The sequence below is a fragment of the Apodemus sylvaticus genome, chromosome 1 (genome assembly GCF_947179515.1).
Source record: "Apodemus sylvaticus chromosome 1, mApoSyl1.1, whole genome shotgun sequence".
Classification (NCBI taxonomy): domain Eukaryota; kingdom Metazoa; phylum Chordata; class Mammalia; order Rodentia; family Muridae; genus Apodemus; species Apodemus sylvaticus.
Genome location: NC_067472.1, coordinates 105,571,900 through 105,592,709, shown reverse-complemented (window position 1 = coordinate 105,592,709; position 20,810 = coordinate 105,571,900). Strand labels below are relative to the sequence as shown.

Below are 20,810 nucleotides of genomic sequence, written 5' to 3'. Positions count from 1 at the left end.
TAAAATGTACACTATAGGCGTTGAAGTCCAACACATCACAGCCTAGATCTCAGTTCTATCTCCACTAGCTGTGTGGTCTCCCAAAAGTCATTTACTTTTCTGAATTTGCATTTCTTCAGCCATAAGTCAAAATTAATTACAGTGAAAGGATTGTCCTGACAAATCTAGATAGTGGGAAATTGTACATGGCAATGGGGGAGGAGAGGAAAGGAGAGAGAAAGCCAAGCCTGCCGGTGCAGACACTTAAGAGTCGCGTCCACAGACGGCTCCTGTATCTATCCATCCTTTATTTTGATTTTCACTTTTAACTTATGAACTAAACAGCAAGGCAACTAAAGCTAACAATATGTAGAACATATTTCAAAAAGGCCAGAAAAGAAGATTTTATCATTAAAAAAACATTAAAATAAGAAATATACTAATTATTCTGAATTAATCATGATAAAATATACATGATATTGAAATATTTATTATACTATACCCATGTACATATGCATGCATACAACTATTATCTGTAAATCAAAAATTTACCAACATTTGAGACAATCAGAAATATTACTGCTTATATTAATTAATGCAATTAAGATTCTGGTTTTTAAGTACGATAATATTACTATTCTTTTTTTATTTTTTTTGGTTAACATTTCATACATGTTTAACCAACCAATCAACATGGTTTTTTTCTTTATTGGTATTCACTTCAGTAACTTGAATCCACAGATATAAGCAGTATATAACCAGAGAGTTACAAGTAAACACAGATTATACATGCAGATTTCTGCTCACAAAGGTCACATGTGCAGGTACATGAATTAGAAGTGTGCGTCTAGAATTATGGCCAAACTGTTTTTGAAATGCAGAAATGTAAAATTATATCTTGAAAATACAGATGGTTTACACACTTCAAAAATCAAATGTTGCTTATACCAGAGGTGTATGACAGCTACAGGATTCAAGTGACAAGCAATAGGTTCTCAAGAAATCAATACTGGTCAAAGAGAACGGGAATATTTTTACATTTCACTGAAATAACATTGACTACTATAATACAAAACCTGCTGGGCGGTGGTGGTGCACGTCTTTAATCCCAGCGCTTGGGAGGCAGAGGCAGGCGGATTTCTGAGATCGAGGCCAGCCTGGTCTACAGAGTGAGTTCCAGGACAGCCAGGGCTACACAGAGAAACCCTGTCTCGAAAAAAACCAAAAAAAAAAAAAAAAAAAAAAAAAAAAAAAAAAAAAAAGAATACAAGACCTAATAGGAACTCAAAGGAAAAAAAAAAACAAAAACAAAAAACAAACAACAAAAAAACAAATCCAAAGCCAATTACTTAATGTTTCTTATCATCTAAACAGCATGACATTAAAAGAAAACTGCACCTGCATTTGAATATCCAACCTCACATGAAGTTCTCTAAAAATGCAACGCAACTGACACAGCTTCCAAAGTCACATGAAAAGTCTGCAAGGCTCAGATTAAAATGTGGAATGTTTCAGATGAAAAGTAATAAAAAATACAAAAAAATAAAGAACAAAAAATTGGTTTTGTTCTTTATTGAATGGAATCAAAGTTGACATTTTTTTGAAGCCTCAAACTACTACATTTTGTTTTTCTGAATGGTATACTATGCTATCTTTCTCTTAGTGGTGCAAGATGTTTTCCATAGCTTACTTACAACAGTCAATCTCTAGGAAGTACTTCTGTCTGTTGTCACTCTGATGAAATAAAAACTTTTTCATTAATTTAACCGTATGTGTATTTTTTGCTATAACACTTAAACACATGAACAGACATCTATTATTTTCCACTAAAACAAGAGTAGTTTTCTAACTATCAGTATTGAATTTTAAAAAAGGTTAACATTAAAATCAAAGAACCATTGTTTTCTTTGAAATAATTAAGCTTCTTGTACATCTTAAGTTTCCTTCTTCTGCCTCCATTCTTCTGCCAATTTATTCAGAAATTTCTTTAATTTCTGATAATGAGGAAGGCTGCTGCACTAAGTATTCATTTGTATAAAAGAGTACACACTGCTTACAGTAAAACCCTGTTTTAGGTGTCACACAGTCTGTACCAGCAGGAACGTTAGGCTGATATGGTCCAGTTCTATACTCATCTGGAATTGTCTACTCCTCCTTGTTCTCACCATTTGGCCATCCTCACTCTCACTTGTGTCTTTGTGTGGGTCATCAGCACTCTCAGATTCAGCACCTGGTTCTGTGTTTTCCTCATTTTTAATCCCACTTTCCAATGCAGCTTCATTTGCTTGATCAAGCTCCTCGATCTTGTCCACCTTTTTAAGGTTTTTCTTGGATGTTGCTGACACACTTGCATCTTTTTTCACAGCTTTATCTGAAGGCTCCTTTTCCCCATCAGAAGAGACATTGCCTAAATTAGCAAGATCGGGCTCGTCGCCCACTGAACTACCACTTTCTAGGAGTGCTGCAGCTTCTTCCTCATTGACAAGCAGTTCATCTTCAGATTCAAGAAGCATCCTGGGCTCCTGTTCTGGTCGTCCTTGGTGCCCTTCTCACCATCCTCACCCGACTTTACTTGTTCTCTACCATCAGCTGAACTCTCAGTCTTCTGAGCACCGTCAGTTTTGGACTTCTCATCACTTGGGGATTCTTTTCCATCTGGAAAATAGGATCTTTTCTGGGATTTATCTTTTTTCAGTAAATCAATGCCTTTGTTAGGAATCCACAGCACCAGTTTTTTATATTTCCCAGACAGGTCAACGTTAACACATCTCCCTTGAAACCAAAGTACCTTCTTTAGACAGTGGTCAACCATGGCCATTGCATCTTCTCTGGTTTCCATCTCAATAAAAGCCTGACTTTTCATCCTCATCAATATATACTTCTTTATTTTCCCATAAGGCTCAGCAAGCTTGAGTACAGCACTATCAGAATAGCCAGAATGAGGTAAATTGCTGAGATGTATCACACGTCTAAGTTCTTGCTTTTGATCAAACTTCTGATCTGGTTTTCCTTCAGGTTTCTTTTTCCTCTTATACTTCTGGGATAAATGAACTCTCACTGGCTTGCCAAACACTAATGCTGGTATAGTTGTAAAATAATCCACAGCAGCCTGGGCATCTTCTGTGGTCACCATTTCAATAAATGCCTCATTAATTTTATTTAGAATCAGATGGTTTGAAATGACTCCAAATGGTTCTACCAGTTGTAATAGCTGGTATCTCAAGTTTTTTCCTCACTGAAAATCCATGTGAACAACTCAGCTGGTTTCCACTCTGTCTTTTTGCATGTGTCTTGGTCCCTGCAGGTTCCCATTACCAGCACCCACATTTCTTCTTGGTCCAACTGCTGGTCCTCCAAAATAAAATGAGGGAGGTGGCGGTCCCAGAATACCTGGTGCTGGGTTTGTAGACTGCTGCAGCATGAATGGATCACCCACTGTGTGTCTGGTATCATTGCCAGGATTCCATTCTGGGTAGATTTCAAGAAGCTGGCATTGATGACTGTGACTTGCTCCATTGATATGTTGACTCCACTCCTTATTAGAATGAACTGGCATATCACACATAGAGCACAGATAGGGTAACCCTTTGGTAAGAGTCCATGGATGTTTTCAATATTGCTACTTGGAGGAGTGCCCCTTTTGTTGTCAAAGAGAGATCTCTCTTGTAAGGGGCCAGATAGTTATATGAGGGATCACCAAAAAAGAGTCATCCCTATACCTTTCTCCATCTCTTAATCTGTCATCTTCATAATCCATTCTGTCATAATAACCAGATTCTTGAGAATGACTTCCATGGTCATAATCAAGCACTGGGTTGAGACTAGGACCACAATCATCGAAACTCTCTCTTCTAAAGTGCCTTTTTCCTTCCCAATCATCCCTAAGTACTCTGTATGGTGGCTCCCATGTAGCAGATCTACCATCTCTACCATAACTCAATGTAGGGCCTTCTTCACTTCTCCTCCTTTTAAGCTGTAGAAGATTACTCTCAGGAGTAATCTTGTCCTCTGGATAATGACTCAGTTCATCTAAGTCTCTAGCAGACAGACCAAAGCTGGCCAAAATATTACTGGCCTGGTCTGTATCTCCACAGTGTTGAGAAGACAAAGGGAGTGGACCTCTACTTCCAATGCTAAATATATACTGAAAATTATGGGAAGAAGTACTAGCAGAAGACAGTGCACTATGAGCTCCTTGTTGACTCAATGAAGAACTCATTCCAAGATTCATTAAACTAGCAAGGCGTGCAGTACCCTGGTTCATCCTTCCAAGAGATGCTGGCATAAAGACTGGGTAGCAGCAGCAAGAAGGTTTAGTCCTGCTGCAGACAGGTCACGCCCATGACCCTGTGAATCTCTACCAAGAGATGACTGCTGGAATGACTTGGACATTGTAGAACTATCTCTTGTCTATTTTATAGATCAAAAAAAGAAAAGAAAATGTTTTAAAAGAGAGCCAAAAAGAAAGCTCAAACTAGAAAGCTAGGTTAATTTTGCTTCAAAAATGGTAACGCCAAGAAAATGGATCAATAAGGACTGTAGAATCTTCTTCAAGCTGAGAACCAGCAGACAACTCTTAGGGGAAGGGAGAGGGAAAAGGAGAGATACCTCTCTCAGTGAACGGGACGCGGAGCATGTCACTATTCTTATGTTTAATCTTTTTTTCCAGAGCATAATGAATTCTTGCAGAAGTAATCAGATTTGGGCAGTGCTTGCTTCAAGGCATTTATGCCTAGGGGAAGTAAACAGGCATACAGACTAAACAAGACTTGCCACTAGCTGAAACACTAAAATGGCATTGACCACGTCAGAGTTCCTTGAATTACACTAAGATGGAGTTTTTCAGAAATTCAGGATCTTACAAACAAGACTGAAGACTGAATCTGCCACACAGTCCCTGTCATAGCAAGTACTCAACAATACCACTAGGAGTTTCATCTAGCTCCTGCACTCCTACCTGCTCTAGGGGACGGATGCTTTCTTAGTTAACATATCTGTGGTTTTTACTCTAGTTCTGCCAGAATTTTCTACTTTAATTTCCTAGCTCAGTTTCACTCAGTGACAGGAGAGCTGCTAACACAGGAACACTAGAGTAGATACTTAGTTTAAATGCTGACTCTCTGGACACTATAAGGCTTTAGGGTTTATAAAAGCAAAACAAAAATGGCCAGCCAAACAGAACTCGTACTTTTCTCTAAAAGAATGAAGGCATTTACCAGTATGGCAGAGTAAGTGTAGAAATAAAGGAACAATCAAATTCTCTCCTATCTCTTATTCTCTGACCAGGCAAAGAGATAAAAGACCTACTGTTTGACTTGGCCAACCATGGATACACGGGCAGACTCTAGGTTTCGAATCTGGCCACTCTTCACACTAGTAAAGAAAAAATAAGAAAGGAGTGGTTACTCTTCATTCATCTCAGCACAATACCAGAAGGAATGAGTAATGTTGTAGATTCCGTAGGATCTAACAAAAAGCTGCAGTCACCATGTAAACTTCATACAGACTTAACAAAATTATTAATTGGACTAATGAATATATTCATGATTGACAGCCTTTAACAGAAGCCACAGGCAATTCTATCAGCAATTTTTATAAAAACTATTTACTCCAAGTTTTTATTTTATCACAAACTCAAATAATTCTAGAAAGAGGAGTCTCCACCTGCCCTGTTCATTCCAGAACAGAAACTCCATCTGCCATTTCTTTATTATTTTTTTTTGTGAAACACAGAAGGTGAATGAAAAACCATGGAGCTTCAGCGGAGGCGACTACCTCGCAGACACCTGTCTAAGACCTCACCTTCAGGGCAAAGCCAGCTGGACAGCAGGCAGCCTGTATTACTAATATCCTAGGAGGTAATGGATTAGAAAGGCACACTTTACAGATGACTGCAGCAAGTATGAAACATTTAAAAATACTCTGCTTTGATATATTTCCTTATATACTATCACAGAAAAGGAAACTCACCCGTTTATCTTAGTAGCTGAGCTGACGAAAAAATAAAGGAAGAAAAGGAGGGAGGGAGGGAGGGAGGGAGAAAGGAAGGAAAGGGGGGCAGGTTATAATGTAACATTTAAAATTAAGACTTAGGTTTGTGGGTTACCTCCATTCAATAGCATTCTCCAAAGACTTGAAGGTTTTAGGCCGACCACGCAAGAAATTCTGCATGCTATTAAGTGCATCCATGGCTGTACCTGAAACAAAAATTTTAAACATATCGATAAACTATTTTGTTTTCTTGCTTTGCAAACTGTCTTAAATACTCATCTTCCCCTTCTGGGTTAATACACAAAATCCTGGCTCTATGAGGTCTGTCATGCTTTGCCACTGAGCGCACACGCCCCCTCCCTGACTACTCCCTCCCTAGCTCCACGCCCACTTCAGCTGGCTCTCTCCCCCCAGTTAGAGCCCCTCTTTTGCTCTCCTATCATATATAACCCATTACCCTCTCTCCACCTAAAGACATTGTCCTCCTCTTGTGATGATCTCTCTCTCTCTCTCTCTCTCTCTCTCTCTCTCTCCTCCTCCCCCCCCACCCCCCCCACCCCCCCCACCCCCCCCCACCCCCGCGCACACACACAATTTGCTCCGCCCAGTACAGGGAGTGTCTCCTGGCTTCAGATCCAGATGTAGAACTCTCAGCTCTTCCACTACCATGTCTGCCTGCATGCTGCCATGCTCCCACCATGATGATAATGTACTGAACCTCTGAAACTGTAAGCTAGCTCCAACTAACTGTTTTCCTTTATAAGAGTTGTGTGGTCATGGTGTCTCTTCACAACAATAAATCTTTAAGATACAGAATGAATTATAGTTTCATCTATTTTCCTGTAAATGTCATGATTTCCCTTTTTCTTTATGGCTGCATAAACCTTCTTTGCACATATGTATCACACGTTCTTTATCTATTGCATCTATACTGGACATTCAGGCTAGTTCCATTTCCTGGCTATTGAGAACACAGCAGCTATACAATCGGTGTGTCTCTGGTATACTGATTTCTACCAAATAGGTAGAGGTGGGTCATATGGTAGTTCCAATTTTTGAAGAATCTCCACACTGATTTCCAGTGCGCTACATTCTACTCAGCAATGAGTAAAGGTCCCTCTTTCCTCATATCCTTACTGCCAAGGAACCATCTGTTTTATTGATGACAGGAATCCTGACTAGGGTTCATGGAATCTCAAAAGTTTTAATTTGCACTTCCATGATGGTTAAGGATTATGAAATACTTTTTCAATTCTTTATTGGGAATTTTTCTTCTTCTGAGAACTAATTTTTTTTTAGCCTATTCACTGACTAGATGATATCACCTTCTGGTGTTGAATTTTACATATACATGATATAAGTGTGTGTGTGTGTGTGTGTGTATACACATATATTAATATCCAACATATACATTTATATATATATTGTATTTATATATAGTATATGTCTTACATACTAGATATAATATATATTTATATATTGGATATTAATCTCCACTATGATATAGCTTTCAGAGATCCTTTCCCATTCTGAAGTCCATCATAGAATTAAAGAAGTTAATTTTTCATATTATTTCCTGTGCTCTTAGAGTCCTACTCACCTTTGCCTATGCCTGTATCATCATGTGAGCAGTACTCATATTACTCTTCACATGCACAATGATGGACTGCCATCACTTACACAGGAAGACTCTTCCCCAAAAGGTTCATGTGTGGATGAGAGGTGGCTGAATAATGAAGATACTAACTTCATTGACAGAGTAATCCATTGTTGAGTGCATACTGAGCAGGCTATTTGGAGGCAGGACCTACTTAGAAAAAGCAATAACTTGGGGCAAGCCCTGGGAATACAGTCTCCCTCCCTCTGTATGATATGCTGACTCTCCACATCCTAAAAGCAATGGACCCATTATCTACAGACCAAAACCTGACACTGTGGGCCAAAAACCTTTCCTCCTTTAAATTGCTTATCTCAGATATTTTGTTACAGGGACAAAAACTATCACACTGAGTCAACTCTATGTATTGGCTCCTGGTAATAGCAAAATTCAGTGATACTTGGGTAAAAGTAAAGATGCAATTTTATAACATTGCAAGAATTAAAACAAGCTAGCTTCCAATATGGCTCTCAGCAATTCTTGACCACTGAAATTCACTCCTTGTTTGGCACACACCAATAAACATAGCTAACCCGTATAAGCAGCAGTGAGATTCTCAGGGTAAGTCAGAAAATAAAAAGCAGTTTATTTTTAAATGGTTAAATAAAACTAAGACATATATACACATGATTAGAAATATCATACAGGCCAGGCAGTGGTGGCACACACCTGTAATCCCAGAACTCTGGGAGGCAGAGGCAGGTGGATTTCTGAGTTCGAGGACAGCCTGGTCTACAGAGTGAGTTCCAGGACAGCCAGGGCTATACAGAGAAACCCTGTCTCCAAAAGCCCAAATCCAAAAACCAAAAAAATAAAAAATAAAAAAAAAGAAAGAAAGAAATATCATTTAGCCATAAAAAGGTGTTGTTGAACAGTTTCTAGTAACATGAAAAATGATTGTATAATTTTATAAAGATACAAAGACATAGGGGTACACTTCGAGATGAGTAAAATTGAGAATAAATTAAGGCCAAGGTAATAATGGACCCAGGAGGCCTCCTATGAAGGACTGGATCTGGTTTGGTCAATCCTGAGCAAGCTTACCTTCTACGACATCAATCATGCAAAGACCCAGGAGGCTTGGCACCAGGTTAGCTGCGGCTGTGTGCACTGCAATGGCACCACCCATGCTGTGCCCGATCAGCATGACTGGAGGAGGGAGGTCTCCGTACATGGCTTCCACCACATTGCCAACATCTCTGCAAAGAGGGAGAAATCGGAGAATGCCAAGGAAGACACCAAAAATAGCTTTCTTTCTCAATTCCTTCTGTTGGACTGTAACTAATAGTTGTGGGAAATGGTAAAGACTGCAGGGCCACTCTACAAACACCCCTATGTGAGCCTGCATGCATGGTCCCTAGTATCCATGAAGAGTGTCACATACCTAGTTCTCCAGATAAATGGCCAGTTAAGGACTAAGAACCCTAAATTTCTGATCTTTTTTTATACCGTCCTTTTATCATCCTACAAATTTAGTACAATCATATAAATATACAACTGTATGTTTAACCTAAGCTTGGCATTCTGGAGAAATAATTTACTCTAAGTCTCTGTTTTTCCATGAATAATGCAATAAAGTTTGGGGTAGCAGAATGACTATCAGCTTCTATATGAGCTATATCAGACTCACTATGAGCTTTTTCTGTCATCTAACATAATGTATTTGTTCTACATTTGTTTGTGTGTGTGCATGTGTACAGGCACATATGGAAGTCAGAGGACAATTTCCAGGAGTTACTTTGAGAAATGAGTGAGAAGTAAATGTAAAACTATTCTCCAAAAGGTAAAGTGCTATTCAAATGAAAAGACTCAGCTGAAAAGAGAATTAAAAAGTTAAAAAAGAAAGAAAGAATAAAAGAAAGAAAATCCAAGTTTCCTTTACAGCAGTGTCGCTTCTAAAGACAAGATACCCTGTGAAAAGCAGTGCTATTTAGTGCAAGGAAAAATTAAAACTTATTCAGTGTAGATATGATCAACAAATGCCTTTCTCAAATTCACATATTGTGGAGTATAATTATTTGCAAGTGTGCAGTATCTCTGTTGGAAGAGCAAATATTGATAAAAGTTAAGCATTGTACTTAGCTTCAGTCTACAATCTTGCTGGCTTTTGTTCTAGATAATAGTAGAAAAGGGCAGGACTTACAAGTGACTGGATCCTAAGTGGCTGCCCTGATGAGTGGATTAACTGCTTTCTAGAGTAATAAAGGAGTGACTGTTATGAAGAGCGTTCTCTCTGGCCTACAGCTGTCTTACCGTGTGAAATCCTCCACCACACTATAGTCCAGGACTAGTATCTGGCTCTAGACCTGTGAGCCTAATAAACCACTGTGGCGATGCAGCAATGCCAGACAAGTACCTGTCATGCACTACAGGTTTTCTGTGTCATCTAATGTCATTCTTCAACAACCTTGTCTGAAAGGGTCCTTTCTACTATTCTCTAAGAAACTCAGACATACTTATTGATTTGGCTGGTTTTGTGTGTCAACTTGACACAAGCTGGAGTTATCACAGAGAAAAGGAGCTTCAGGTGAGGAATGCCTTCTCCATGAAATCCAGCTGTAAGGCATTTTTTCAATTAGTGATCAAGGGAGGAGGACCCCTTGAGGGAGGTACCATCTCTAGGCTGGTAGTCCTGGGTTCTATAAAAGAGCAGGCTGAGCAAGCCAGGGGAAGCAATCCAGTAAGCAGTACCCCTCCTATGGCCTCTGCATCAGCTCCTGCTTCCTGACCTGCTTGAGTTCCAGTCCTGACTTCCTTTGGTGATGAACAGCAACCAAATGTAAACTGAATAAACCCTTTCCTCCCCAACTTGCTTCTTGGTCATGATGTTTTGTGCAGAAATAGAAACCCTAAGACACTTATCAACTGTAAAATTAGCCAGAAATTAAGTTCATTGGGTCTACCAGAATATCACTGTATTTCTACTAAAGTTACAAGGAAAAAAGCTGCAGATTTCGGCTACCACATTAAATATACTTAAATCCTCTTTGCTTGGAATCCACACTGTGGATCCACAGTGACTCCATAAAGTCAGCCTATTTCAAAAACAAAGATGCCTTAGATAAGGAGTAGTCTCTAGAACAAATAACATAGGAGACTTTACAGTTTTGGAAAAGGAAAACCAAGTAGTATTACTATATATCAATACAACAGAACAGAAAAAAACTATGTTCATTCCTATGTAAAGATATATATGTAGTTACACACAGATAATTGGCTCAGTTAATTAATCTAAAACCATGTGGGCTATGATTCTATTATTTGGGGGCAAATCTTTAAAAAAATAGGTTAAAGTTTAGAACAAATATCAGTGTACAACTTCCAGAATAATCCTCAATTCTAATAAAATTTTAGTTGGTAAGGATGAAATGAATTAAATAAAATTTTCTGGAAGACATCAAATTCCACATCTTAAAATATGTATTAACTGAGTCAGACATTTACTAAGAAAGTTGTAAATGTATGAAGGTAGACAGGGTCTAAAATGCTTGGAGAGATAGCTCAGTGGTTAAGAGCACTGACTGCAGCCAGGCAGTTGTGGCCTGTGCCATTTATCCTAGCACTGGGGAGGCAAAGGCAGGTGGATCTCTGAATTCAAGGACAACAGCCTAGTCTACAAAACAAGTTCCAGAACAGCCAGGGATACATAGAGAAATTCTGTTGTGAAAAAACAAAAACAAAAAACAAAAAACAACAACAACAAAAAACCACTGGCAGCCTTTCCAGAGGTCCTGAGTTTTATTCCCAGACACATGGTGGCTCACAACCTATAATGGGATCCAATGCTCTCTTCTGGTGTGAAGGATACATGCAGACAAGAATTCATATATATAAAAATATATAAAATGCACCAACATCATATCTAAGCTTAGGAAAGGTGTTAGCCCAATCTAAAAGTGATTGATCAATCACTTAGACCTTATTCTTAATAAAGGCAATGGTTCTTAAATACCATTTACGGGACTGACTATACCAGATCACTGTTTTAGTAATGTACATACTAGGGTTAGAGAGACAGTTCAGCCATTAAGAGGACTGGCTTCTCTTTCAGAAATTGCAGGATCAGTTCCCATTACCCTCATGGTAGCTCATAACTGTCTGTAACACCAGTTCTAGGGCATCTGGCACCCTCTACCATCCTCTGCAGGGACCAGGCAAACATGTGGCAAACTATCTATACCCATAAATAATAAAAACGTTTTAAAGTATATTATATGTCTAGGTTTTTAATGCTAAGATATTGATTAAGCAGGTCTGGGGTCTTTCCAATGCACTTCATTTTTTGCTAGCTCTCATATGACGCTGGTGAGTGAACACACTGAGAAGTACGGAATATACACTACTTGACTTAGAGGCCCAGTTTCTAAGTAGCTGTTCTTCCATAGCCTGCCCTTACTTTCCTCTGATACTAGCTAATGAAAACATGCAGGCTACCTTAACGTGCATTCAAGGCTCTTATACTCAAATACTTTCTAAACAGGCATCCATAAAAGAAACATATCCACATTGCATTTAGTTCTACCAAGAGAAGGAAAATTTCCAAAAGCCTGCACAAACTAAACAATTTTTGTGATAACCACCAAACTGGATAAACCAAGAAAGATATTAATAAAGATAAACAGAGAAGGGAGAACAGAAATGAAATTTGTGTGTTAAGGACTGTCCAACAATTTCACCAGCAGCATAATAAAACTGCACTACTGTTTATGATGGTGTCAAGACTCAGGCAATTTGTCAGTATTTGCTTCCTTACTTTGCCATTGTTTCTGCTGACAGGTCTTCAGAATTCTTGACTTTAGTTTCTCCTAAAATAAATAAATAAATAAATAAATAAATAAATAAATAAATGCATTTCAGTGATAGGAATCACAAAACCAGGAGTAATGAAATAGGAACTTTAAGGATAGATTTAGCAAGGATGTTCTATATTCCAGACATATCTTTATGGCTAGCTATTCTGAAGATGGCAATTATAGTAGTCTACCTACAAGCTATGATTCCTCCCAAAATATCCATTTCTGCCAACACTGCTAATGTCTGGGCTTATTAAAGAGGCTGGGAGGAGGTGTACTCACCATGGCTTCGCAGATCCAGAGCCACAACCCTACACTGTACTCTACTGATGATCGCTGCCTGGAAGGAAAAGAACAAAACACAAGAGGTACAGAGCTTGCCCAGTTACCAATAACTTTTGTCAAATGAACCGCGATTATAATTCAGAATTCTTGACTTTAGTTTCTCCTAAAATAAATAAATAAATAAATAAATAAATAAATAAATAAATAAATAAATACATGCATTTCAGTGATAGGAATCACAAAACCAGGAGTAATGAAATAGGGACCCAACAGAAAAGAAAACTTGTCTTATCCCAAAGTTTCTCTTTTAAGTATAATAAAAGAATAATGAGTCTCTATTATATACACATTGTGTGGTCAGTCTCCAACTTAAAAATAAACTTTATCCAAACCCCTCCTTAAAGTCATTCTTCCTAGCCTTTCCTTACAGTGTACGTACTTCCAGATGCTGGCCTATGGTTTTCATCCATGTTTCCTGGATGGCTTTTCTTTATTTTAAAGCCAGAATCCCCTAGATAAGGATTTTGAATCAGTTGGAAATACAATTTTGGCTCAGGAATTACATGAACATGACCCTTGAGTCATGAAACCTACTGATGGCCACAGCAGTATAGACAAGCTGTGCTACAGTTATATAGTATGACAGGAAGTATAAATATCACAGGATATAATTTTAGAGGTTTGAGGAGACCTCAATTAACTCTTCTTCCTCAGGGAGCTAGATTTTGTGACAGTCATACATCACAGTTAGCAAATGTTATCTCTGTATTTTAACTTTAAGAATAAAGTAACGGTTTAGTCTATCCATCACATTTTAAGAATGAGAAAACTGAGACCAAGAAAAAGGGAATCATTTGTGTTTGCTCATGTAACAAGTTAGTAGTAAAACCAGAATTAGCATCATGGTAAGTTACCAAGATAACATAAGCATATATCAGAAGACAAGCCAGATTCTTTTTTTTTTGAATTATCAATAAATTTTTATAAGAAAGAATGTTAAAATTATAATTTATTTTGGAAGGAAGGAAGTACAACTTTCATTTTCCTTTTTTTACTAAAATATAATTTCCAAATAAAATGTATACATTTAAAATATCTTGATATCTGTATATAGTAAATTAACTCCTACAATACAAAACCTTTCTATTAGCATCTTTTGTTCCTTTATACTAGTAATTTTTGCCTCTATATTAATAATTATCTTTGGAAGGATGAGAATACTTGAGATTCAAAACACAAGTTTTGAATATGCAATATGAACTCCTAACTACAATAATATTGCTATACATTAGCTTTCTTTTTCATTTATTTATTTATTTATTTATTTATTTATTTATTAGTAAACCTAGTTTACCCTTGTTATTTCTATGAAATTTTATTTTTTTTTTTTACATTTCAAATGATTTCCCCCTTTCTGGCTCCCCACTCCCCAAAAGTCCCATAAGCCCTCTTCCCTCCCCCTGTTCCCCCATCCACTCCCCCTTCCCACTTCCCTGTTCTGGTTTTGCCCTATACTGCTACACTGAGTTTTTCTATAACCAGGGACCACTCCTCCATTTTTCTTGGACATCATTTGATGTGTGGATTATGTTTTGGGTATTCCAATTTTCTAGGCTAATATCCACTTATTAGTGAATGCATACCATGATTGATCTTTTGAGACTGAGTTACCTCACTTAGTATGATGCTCTCCAGCTCCATCCATTTGTCTAAGAATTTCATGAATTCATTGTTTCTAATGGCTGAATAGTACTCCATTGTGTATATATACCACATTTTTTGTATCCATCCCTCCGTTGAGGGATACCTGGGTTCTTTCCAGCTTCTGGCAATTATAAATAGGGCTGCTATGAACATAGTGGAGCACATATCCTTATTACATGCTGGGGAATCCTCTGGGTATATGCCCAGGAGTGGTATAGCAGGATCCTCTGGAAGTGACGTGTCCAGTTTTTCCACTGCTGGTGGGGTTGCAAATTGGTACAACCACTCTGGAAATCAGTCTGGAGATTTCTCAGAAAACTGGACAAGCCAGATTCTTCAATTATACCAAAAAAAAAAAAAAAAAAAGAGCCTTTTTTTTTTTTACTTCTATTACTTTCAGTGAACATCTCTTTAAAGGTAACAAAAGTCTGAAGTTCTACTATATTGTGCTGTTTGTCCCTGCAAGGGGACAAATTTGTTCATTTACAGAAGTTATTGATTGCACTATGGTGATAGTACAACTTTGTAGGCCAAAAAACAAATTTACACTTTTAATATAAAGTTATGGAACAAAATTTTATGAAATCTGATTAATTGTTTGTTCCACACTTTTAAAAGTTATTACAAACAAATAAAAGATAGATCTGAGGTCAATAATTGTTAATGATTTATAACCACTACGTGCCCATCAGAAAACAATAACAAGAATATTAAAAGCAGCTTTTTATCTCCTTATTTAAATACATCTTTCTCAGTGATATCTAAAGCGGTCACAACGGAGTCACGTCACAGCAGAGGAGAGCATAGGCAGTGCCTCTGCACTTGTGCTGTTCCCATTTCTGTATGGTTAGAACCAAAGAGAAACATAAATGAGTGCAAAGCAATTTCACAGACCACCATGGCTGATGGATGAAGGTGAGAGTGTTTGTCAGTGAGTTCTTCTCTGGTCTTGTTTCAAACAGGACAATTTTGATTTTTTTTTTTTTTTTTTTTTGAAGTAAGTGAAAAACAGCAAGTTCAGAATCAGACTTACCCAACTGTTTCCTCCTTGGGAGTTTGCTCTCAACACTAGTTCAATGGCAGCTAATATTTACCAAATCTTCCATTGTACTGTTCATCAATCTAAGTACGTCCAATGCATTATCTAATTTACTCCTCAGAACTCTTCAGAAACAATTCTCATCATTTTACAGGCGAGGTGATTGTACAAGGAGTTAAGTATCTCACCATGGCCAAAGAGCCAATACATGATAGAAACAGGGCAGTCTTCACTCTTGCCTGCCTGACGCAAGTACCTAAGGAGCTTTGAGGAGTGCACTATAAGCCCACCAGAAATTCTGATTTAAGTGAACTGGAGGAGGGGCCATGCTTATCTCTACTGAGTTTTGGAACACTGTGGGTACTCTATGGTAAAGAGAATTAGAGACAAGATTGGAAGAAAGCGCTAGCTAGAGCCAGGCAGGGTAGCACATGCCTGGAATTATACCAGTGGGAAGGCTGAAGCAGGAAGACAGAGTTCAAGTGCAGCCTGAGCTACAAAGCAAGACCTAGTCTCCAAGGTATGTGTGTGTGTGAATCAGGATTACTTTGATATCCTATAAATTATCTCAGATAATTCCAGCCTTGAGAAACAGGCTGAAAAACTATGGCACAGTATTTGTACCTGACAAGCATTGAATATGCAGAGAAACATGTATTACAAACATGTATTATTCTTTAATGTCGTAAGTTTTTGTCTAGACTCAGTGTTCTGCTTGTATTTTGTTATTGTTACAGCTATGGTATTGTTCTAAATTTCAATATCTTCACCTGTCTAAAGTGAAAGGATCACAGAAAAATTAAATGGGACTATGTACCTAGACACTGAGCAGGGTATCTAACACAAGGCAAATGTCTAGGGAGATGCAGCTGCTTATTTTCCTTGTAGGTGATCCCTGGAGCTCACTGGTCCCAAACTATGAGGCAAGGAAAGATGACATAAAAGGCTATGATGGAGAACAAACCCATGGGGAAATACCTTCATTAGTAGTCACTGTGATTCATTTCTACTATCATTTAACAAACAAATTGTACATTTACAGAATCTAACTGGAGGAAGAGCTCTCAGCATCTCAATAAAAACGGCCATGTGAAAGCCAGTACTCTAGCAATTGCCTTGACTCCAAAGGTCAGAATTCCCCAAGTTTTTGAGCATATCTGTGAATATAGGGACAGTTAAATGTGAACAGGAACTTAGCAAATAGCAGGAATAAACCCAAGTAACTCACAGCAGGAGAGACATGAATAATGACACGATTGATAAGTGATTAAATAAGCAGGATATATCCACGAGGCAGAATAGGCACGTCTCTGTGAAATAATTTTCCTAGACAGTGAAAGCAGAAGGCACACAATACTGAACAAGGCAGTCTGTGCTCAGGGATCTCACTGCACCCCAAACATGGGACGTACCTCCTCCTCTATCCCTTTAGGTACACGGCCATGTGTCCTAGAATTGGAAGCTTTCTAACTATATGATAGAACTTCTTTACTAGTGATATATAAATAACTTATTTAGTAAAGACATAGGGGTAGGCACGGTGGTGCAGGCCTTTAATCCTAGCACTTGGGAGATAGAGGCAGGCAGAGTTCTTTGAGTTTGGGGCTAGCCTGCTATACATAGTGAATTCCAGGCCTATCAGAGCTACATAATAAGACCTTGCTTCAAAACAAACAAACAAACAAATAAATAATAAATGACATTATTTCTTTCTTAAGTAGAATATAGCAATCAACATTTAATCCTGTTTGGGAATGATACAAACACAGTCCAGGAAGGAGTATGAAGCATTGACTCCATGAGAGACATTAAATGGAGACATTCCAGAATAATACAGCTGAGTCTGCTCTCCAGGATCCCATGACCTCACTTACTGATCACCTCGGTGCAGTTGCATTACATATCAGACTAGTATTGTTAGTAATTCAAGAACAAAACATCCTTAAGTATGCATAATTTAGCAGACATAAATAAGCTAAAATCTTTGCCTCCAAAAAGGCCAGGTGTGCTCTGTAAATTTAAGAGATAATATACTGAATTTAAAACATAGTATAACAAGGAACTTAACACATGTCACTATGACTTGGAAGTGGTCTGAAGATTCTCCCTTACCACAAAGCTTCTCATGTCAAAATTTAATCTCTACAGTGAAGAATTAGGAGGCAAAAACATAATCTGTTGATAGTTTTTAGAGGTAGATATCCCTTAGAAAATAATTAGGAAAAGATAAAAATCCTGAAAGAGGAGGCCTAATGACTGAATCATGGTAGCTTTATGTATTTAGAAGAGACAAGTTTACTTGCTGGTTTACTTGCTAAGGAAACCAAAATCTCAAAACCATGATTTTCCTGTTGTATTACAGAGCTATAATAATGAAACAGCATGATATTGCATAAATTACACTTGATCAGTGGGATAAGCCGAAAACTAGACCTATGTAAACGTATTTACAAACACCTGGTTTACTTACCTACTTACTATTTATATATTACAAAGAAGCTAGAAATATACTCTAGAGAAAAGACAACAAATGTTGCTGGTCTAACTGGGTGTCAGCATGTAGAAGAATGCAAATAGATCCGGATCTATCACCCTGCACAAAACTCAACTCCAAATAGATCAAAGACCTTAAAATAAGACTGTACACCCTGAATTTCATAGGTGAGGAAGTGTGGAATAGGCTTGAACTCACTGGCGCAGGAAAGGACTTTGTGAACAGAACACCAATAATACAGGCACCAAGACCAACAATTAATAAACGGTCCCTCATGAAGCTGAAAACCTTCTGCATGGCAAAGGACATCATCATGCAGACAAAGTGGCAGCCACAGAATCGATAAAGATCTTTATCAACTCAATTATCTGACAGAGGGTTAATATCTATAACACACACACACACACACACACACAGAGAGAGAGAGAGAGAGAGAGAGAGAGAGAGAGAGAGAACAAACCTGAACATTAAGAAAACAATAACTCATTTAAAAATGGGACACAGACTAAGCAGATAGTTCTAAAAAGATGAGCAAAAAATGGCTGAAAAACACTTTAAAAATGTTCAACATCCTTAACCATCAAAGAAGTGTAAATTAAAACTACTTTGCGATTTTACCTTATACCAGTCAGACTGATCAAGATCAATAAAATAAATGACAGCCTGATCTACAGAGCAAGTTCCAGGACAGCCAGCTATACAGGGTTTTGAGAAACCCTGTCATGAAAAACAAAACAAAACAATAATAATAAAATAAATGACAGCACATGCTGATGAGGATGCGGTGAAGGGGACCACTTACAAACTGAGGTTGAGAGGACAAACTGGAAGAGCCCCTGTGGTAACCAGTGTGGTAGTTTTTCAATAAGCTGAAGATCAACCTACCTCAAGATTCAATTATACCACTCGAGAATATAAAGGACTCTACGTTCTATTACAGAGACACTTACTCAACCATGTTCACTGCAGCTATATTCATAATAGCCAAAAAATGGAGACATCTTAGATGTCCATCAACAGAGGGATGACAGTGGGGTTCATTTTCATAATGGAATATTATTCAGCTATTAAAAAAATGAAATTATAAAATTCGCAGGTACCTAGCCAGTGGTAGCATACACTTTCAATTCTAGCAATGGAATCACTTCTGGAAGGCAGAGGCAGGCAGATCTAAGTTTAAGGCCAGCCTTGTCTACAGGACAACCAGTGCTTCACAGAAAAACCCTGCCTCAACAAAATAAATGAATGAATAAACAAATGAATGAATAAAAGAAAATTTCAGGTAAATGGATAGAGTTGGGGGAAAATCATGGTAAGACAACCATAACCCAAAAGACAAATATTGTATATTTTCTTTTATGTGTGGATATTAGTTTTTAAATTTTCAATATGTGTGCTACAATTTACATAACTGCAGAGGTTAAGTAGTACACATGGACTGGGGGGTGAGGGAGGACAGGAACACCTAAGGAAGGGGAAACAGACTATAACATAATAGGGAGACAAAGAAAAAAGTTGGAAGATAAAATAGGGAGGGAGGATGGGAGAGAAGGGAAAAGGAGAGAATATGACAACTAACACTACAAGTCATTTGAAAAACCATATGCAAACCTACTATTGTAGAAGCTTCCCAAAATATATACATATATGAAAGGAATCCAATATACATATATGGAGTCACCAAGTAATGGGGGAAGACAACGACCCAACTATATAGGTTATGCCACCAAGTAAAACCTCCTGTGCCAGGAGTGGTTCCATCTTGTTGAGTCATTGGCCAAGGGAGGCTCCATGAAAACTCTCAGACATTATAGGCTATTACCTAGGCTATTGATTCTGCTTCACAACCTGATTAAGGCCCTACTGCTGAAGACACTTATGTCACTGAAAACGGAGAAGTTGAGTTTGTACTTAATTAGAAGCTTCACCCCTACATGCACTGCACAATAGTGGAGGAAAACGATAATCATCAGTATCTCCCAGCAACAAACCCTGTAACCTGCAACAGTGACCTGCCTACAAGATAAACTGTTATATTAGTAGCAGAAATGCAACAACAGTAACCAACCACTCTCTGACTGGATCTAAGGCCTACTTCATGAGATGAAACCCATATCTGACACTGCTAAAATGGCCAAGAACCTGAGACTAGATAGGCCTAGGGAGAAACTTACTACTATTATTCTGCTAAAGGAATACAGCAATAGAATGAATCCTAATGACATACTGCTATACCCATAGATCAGTGCCTCACTCAACCCACATCAGAGAAACTGTGTTTTGCAGTAGATGGGAATTAAAATAGGGACCTACACTGAACAATGTGCAAAGAGTCTTGGGAACTTTGGAACACTCAGGGTCCTAAATGGTATATCATCATCAGTGTCCTCTTTGCAAGGCTCAGGGATCTATGTTGATTGTAAGAGGCAGAGGTGATGAATCACTCTAAAGAAACAGTGTCTTCCAGACATCACAGGACTGATGCACACTGAACTCACAAAGGCTAAGCAACATGGGGGTCCCAGCACCAAGAAGAAGAAGTAAATATGGATTTTCTACCCTAACTAAGAAGCTATCTGCAATTGATACCTTCTGGCAAAGGGAAAATCACTTTTCTACAATGGAATCTCACTGGGTACATCAACCAAACTGCAGGGCAGGCCTCATGCCCAGGAAGAGTCAGTCAACACAAAACAAGCTCAATGATATTTCTGTAGACTTTCTGTTTCATTTGGGGCTTTTTTTTTTTTTTTTGTCTTGTCTTTTGCTTGTTTGTTTTGATTTTTTTCATTTTTGCAATGTTTTTTGGTTGGTTTTATTTCATGTTTTTGTTTTTGAAAGACAGGGGAAAAAAGAACATAAAATTTA

The 20,810-nt window shown here is 38.0% G+C and overlaps 1 protein-coding gene and 1 pseudogene across 1 annotated transcript in view; both read right to left on the bottom strand.

The window, feature by feature from the left end:
• Positions 1–20,810, bottom strand: part of Ppme1 (protein phosphatase methylesterase 1) — a 53,718-nt gene that overhangs the window by 14,218 nt on the left and 18,690 nt on the right. Inside the window, exons 4-8 of the mRNA XM_052157623.1 lie at positions 12,703–12,760; positions 12,381–12,432; positions 8,672–8,826; positions 6,086–6,176; positions 5,287–5,352 (exon numbers count right to left, since the gene is read on the bottom strand). Coding sequence (XP_052013583.1) covers positions 5,287–5,352; positions 6,086–6,176; positions 8,672–8,826; positions 12,381–12,432; positions 12,703–12,760 — 422 coding nt within the window. The remainder of the gene's footprint in view (positions 1–5,286; positions 5,353–6,085; positions 6,177–8,671; positions 8,827–12,380; positions 12,433–12,702; positions 12,761–20,810) is intronic.
• On the bottom strand, positions 1,295–5,279 carry LOC127665171 (matrin-3-like; annotated as a pseudogene).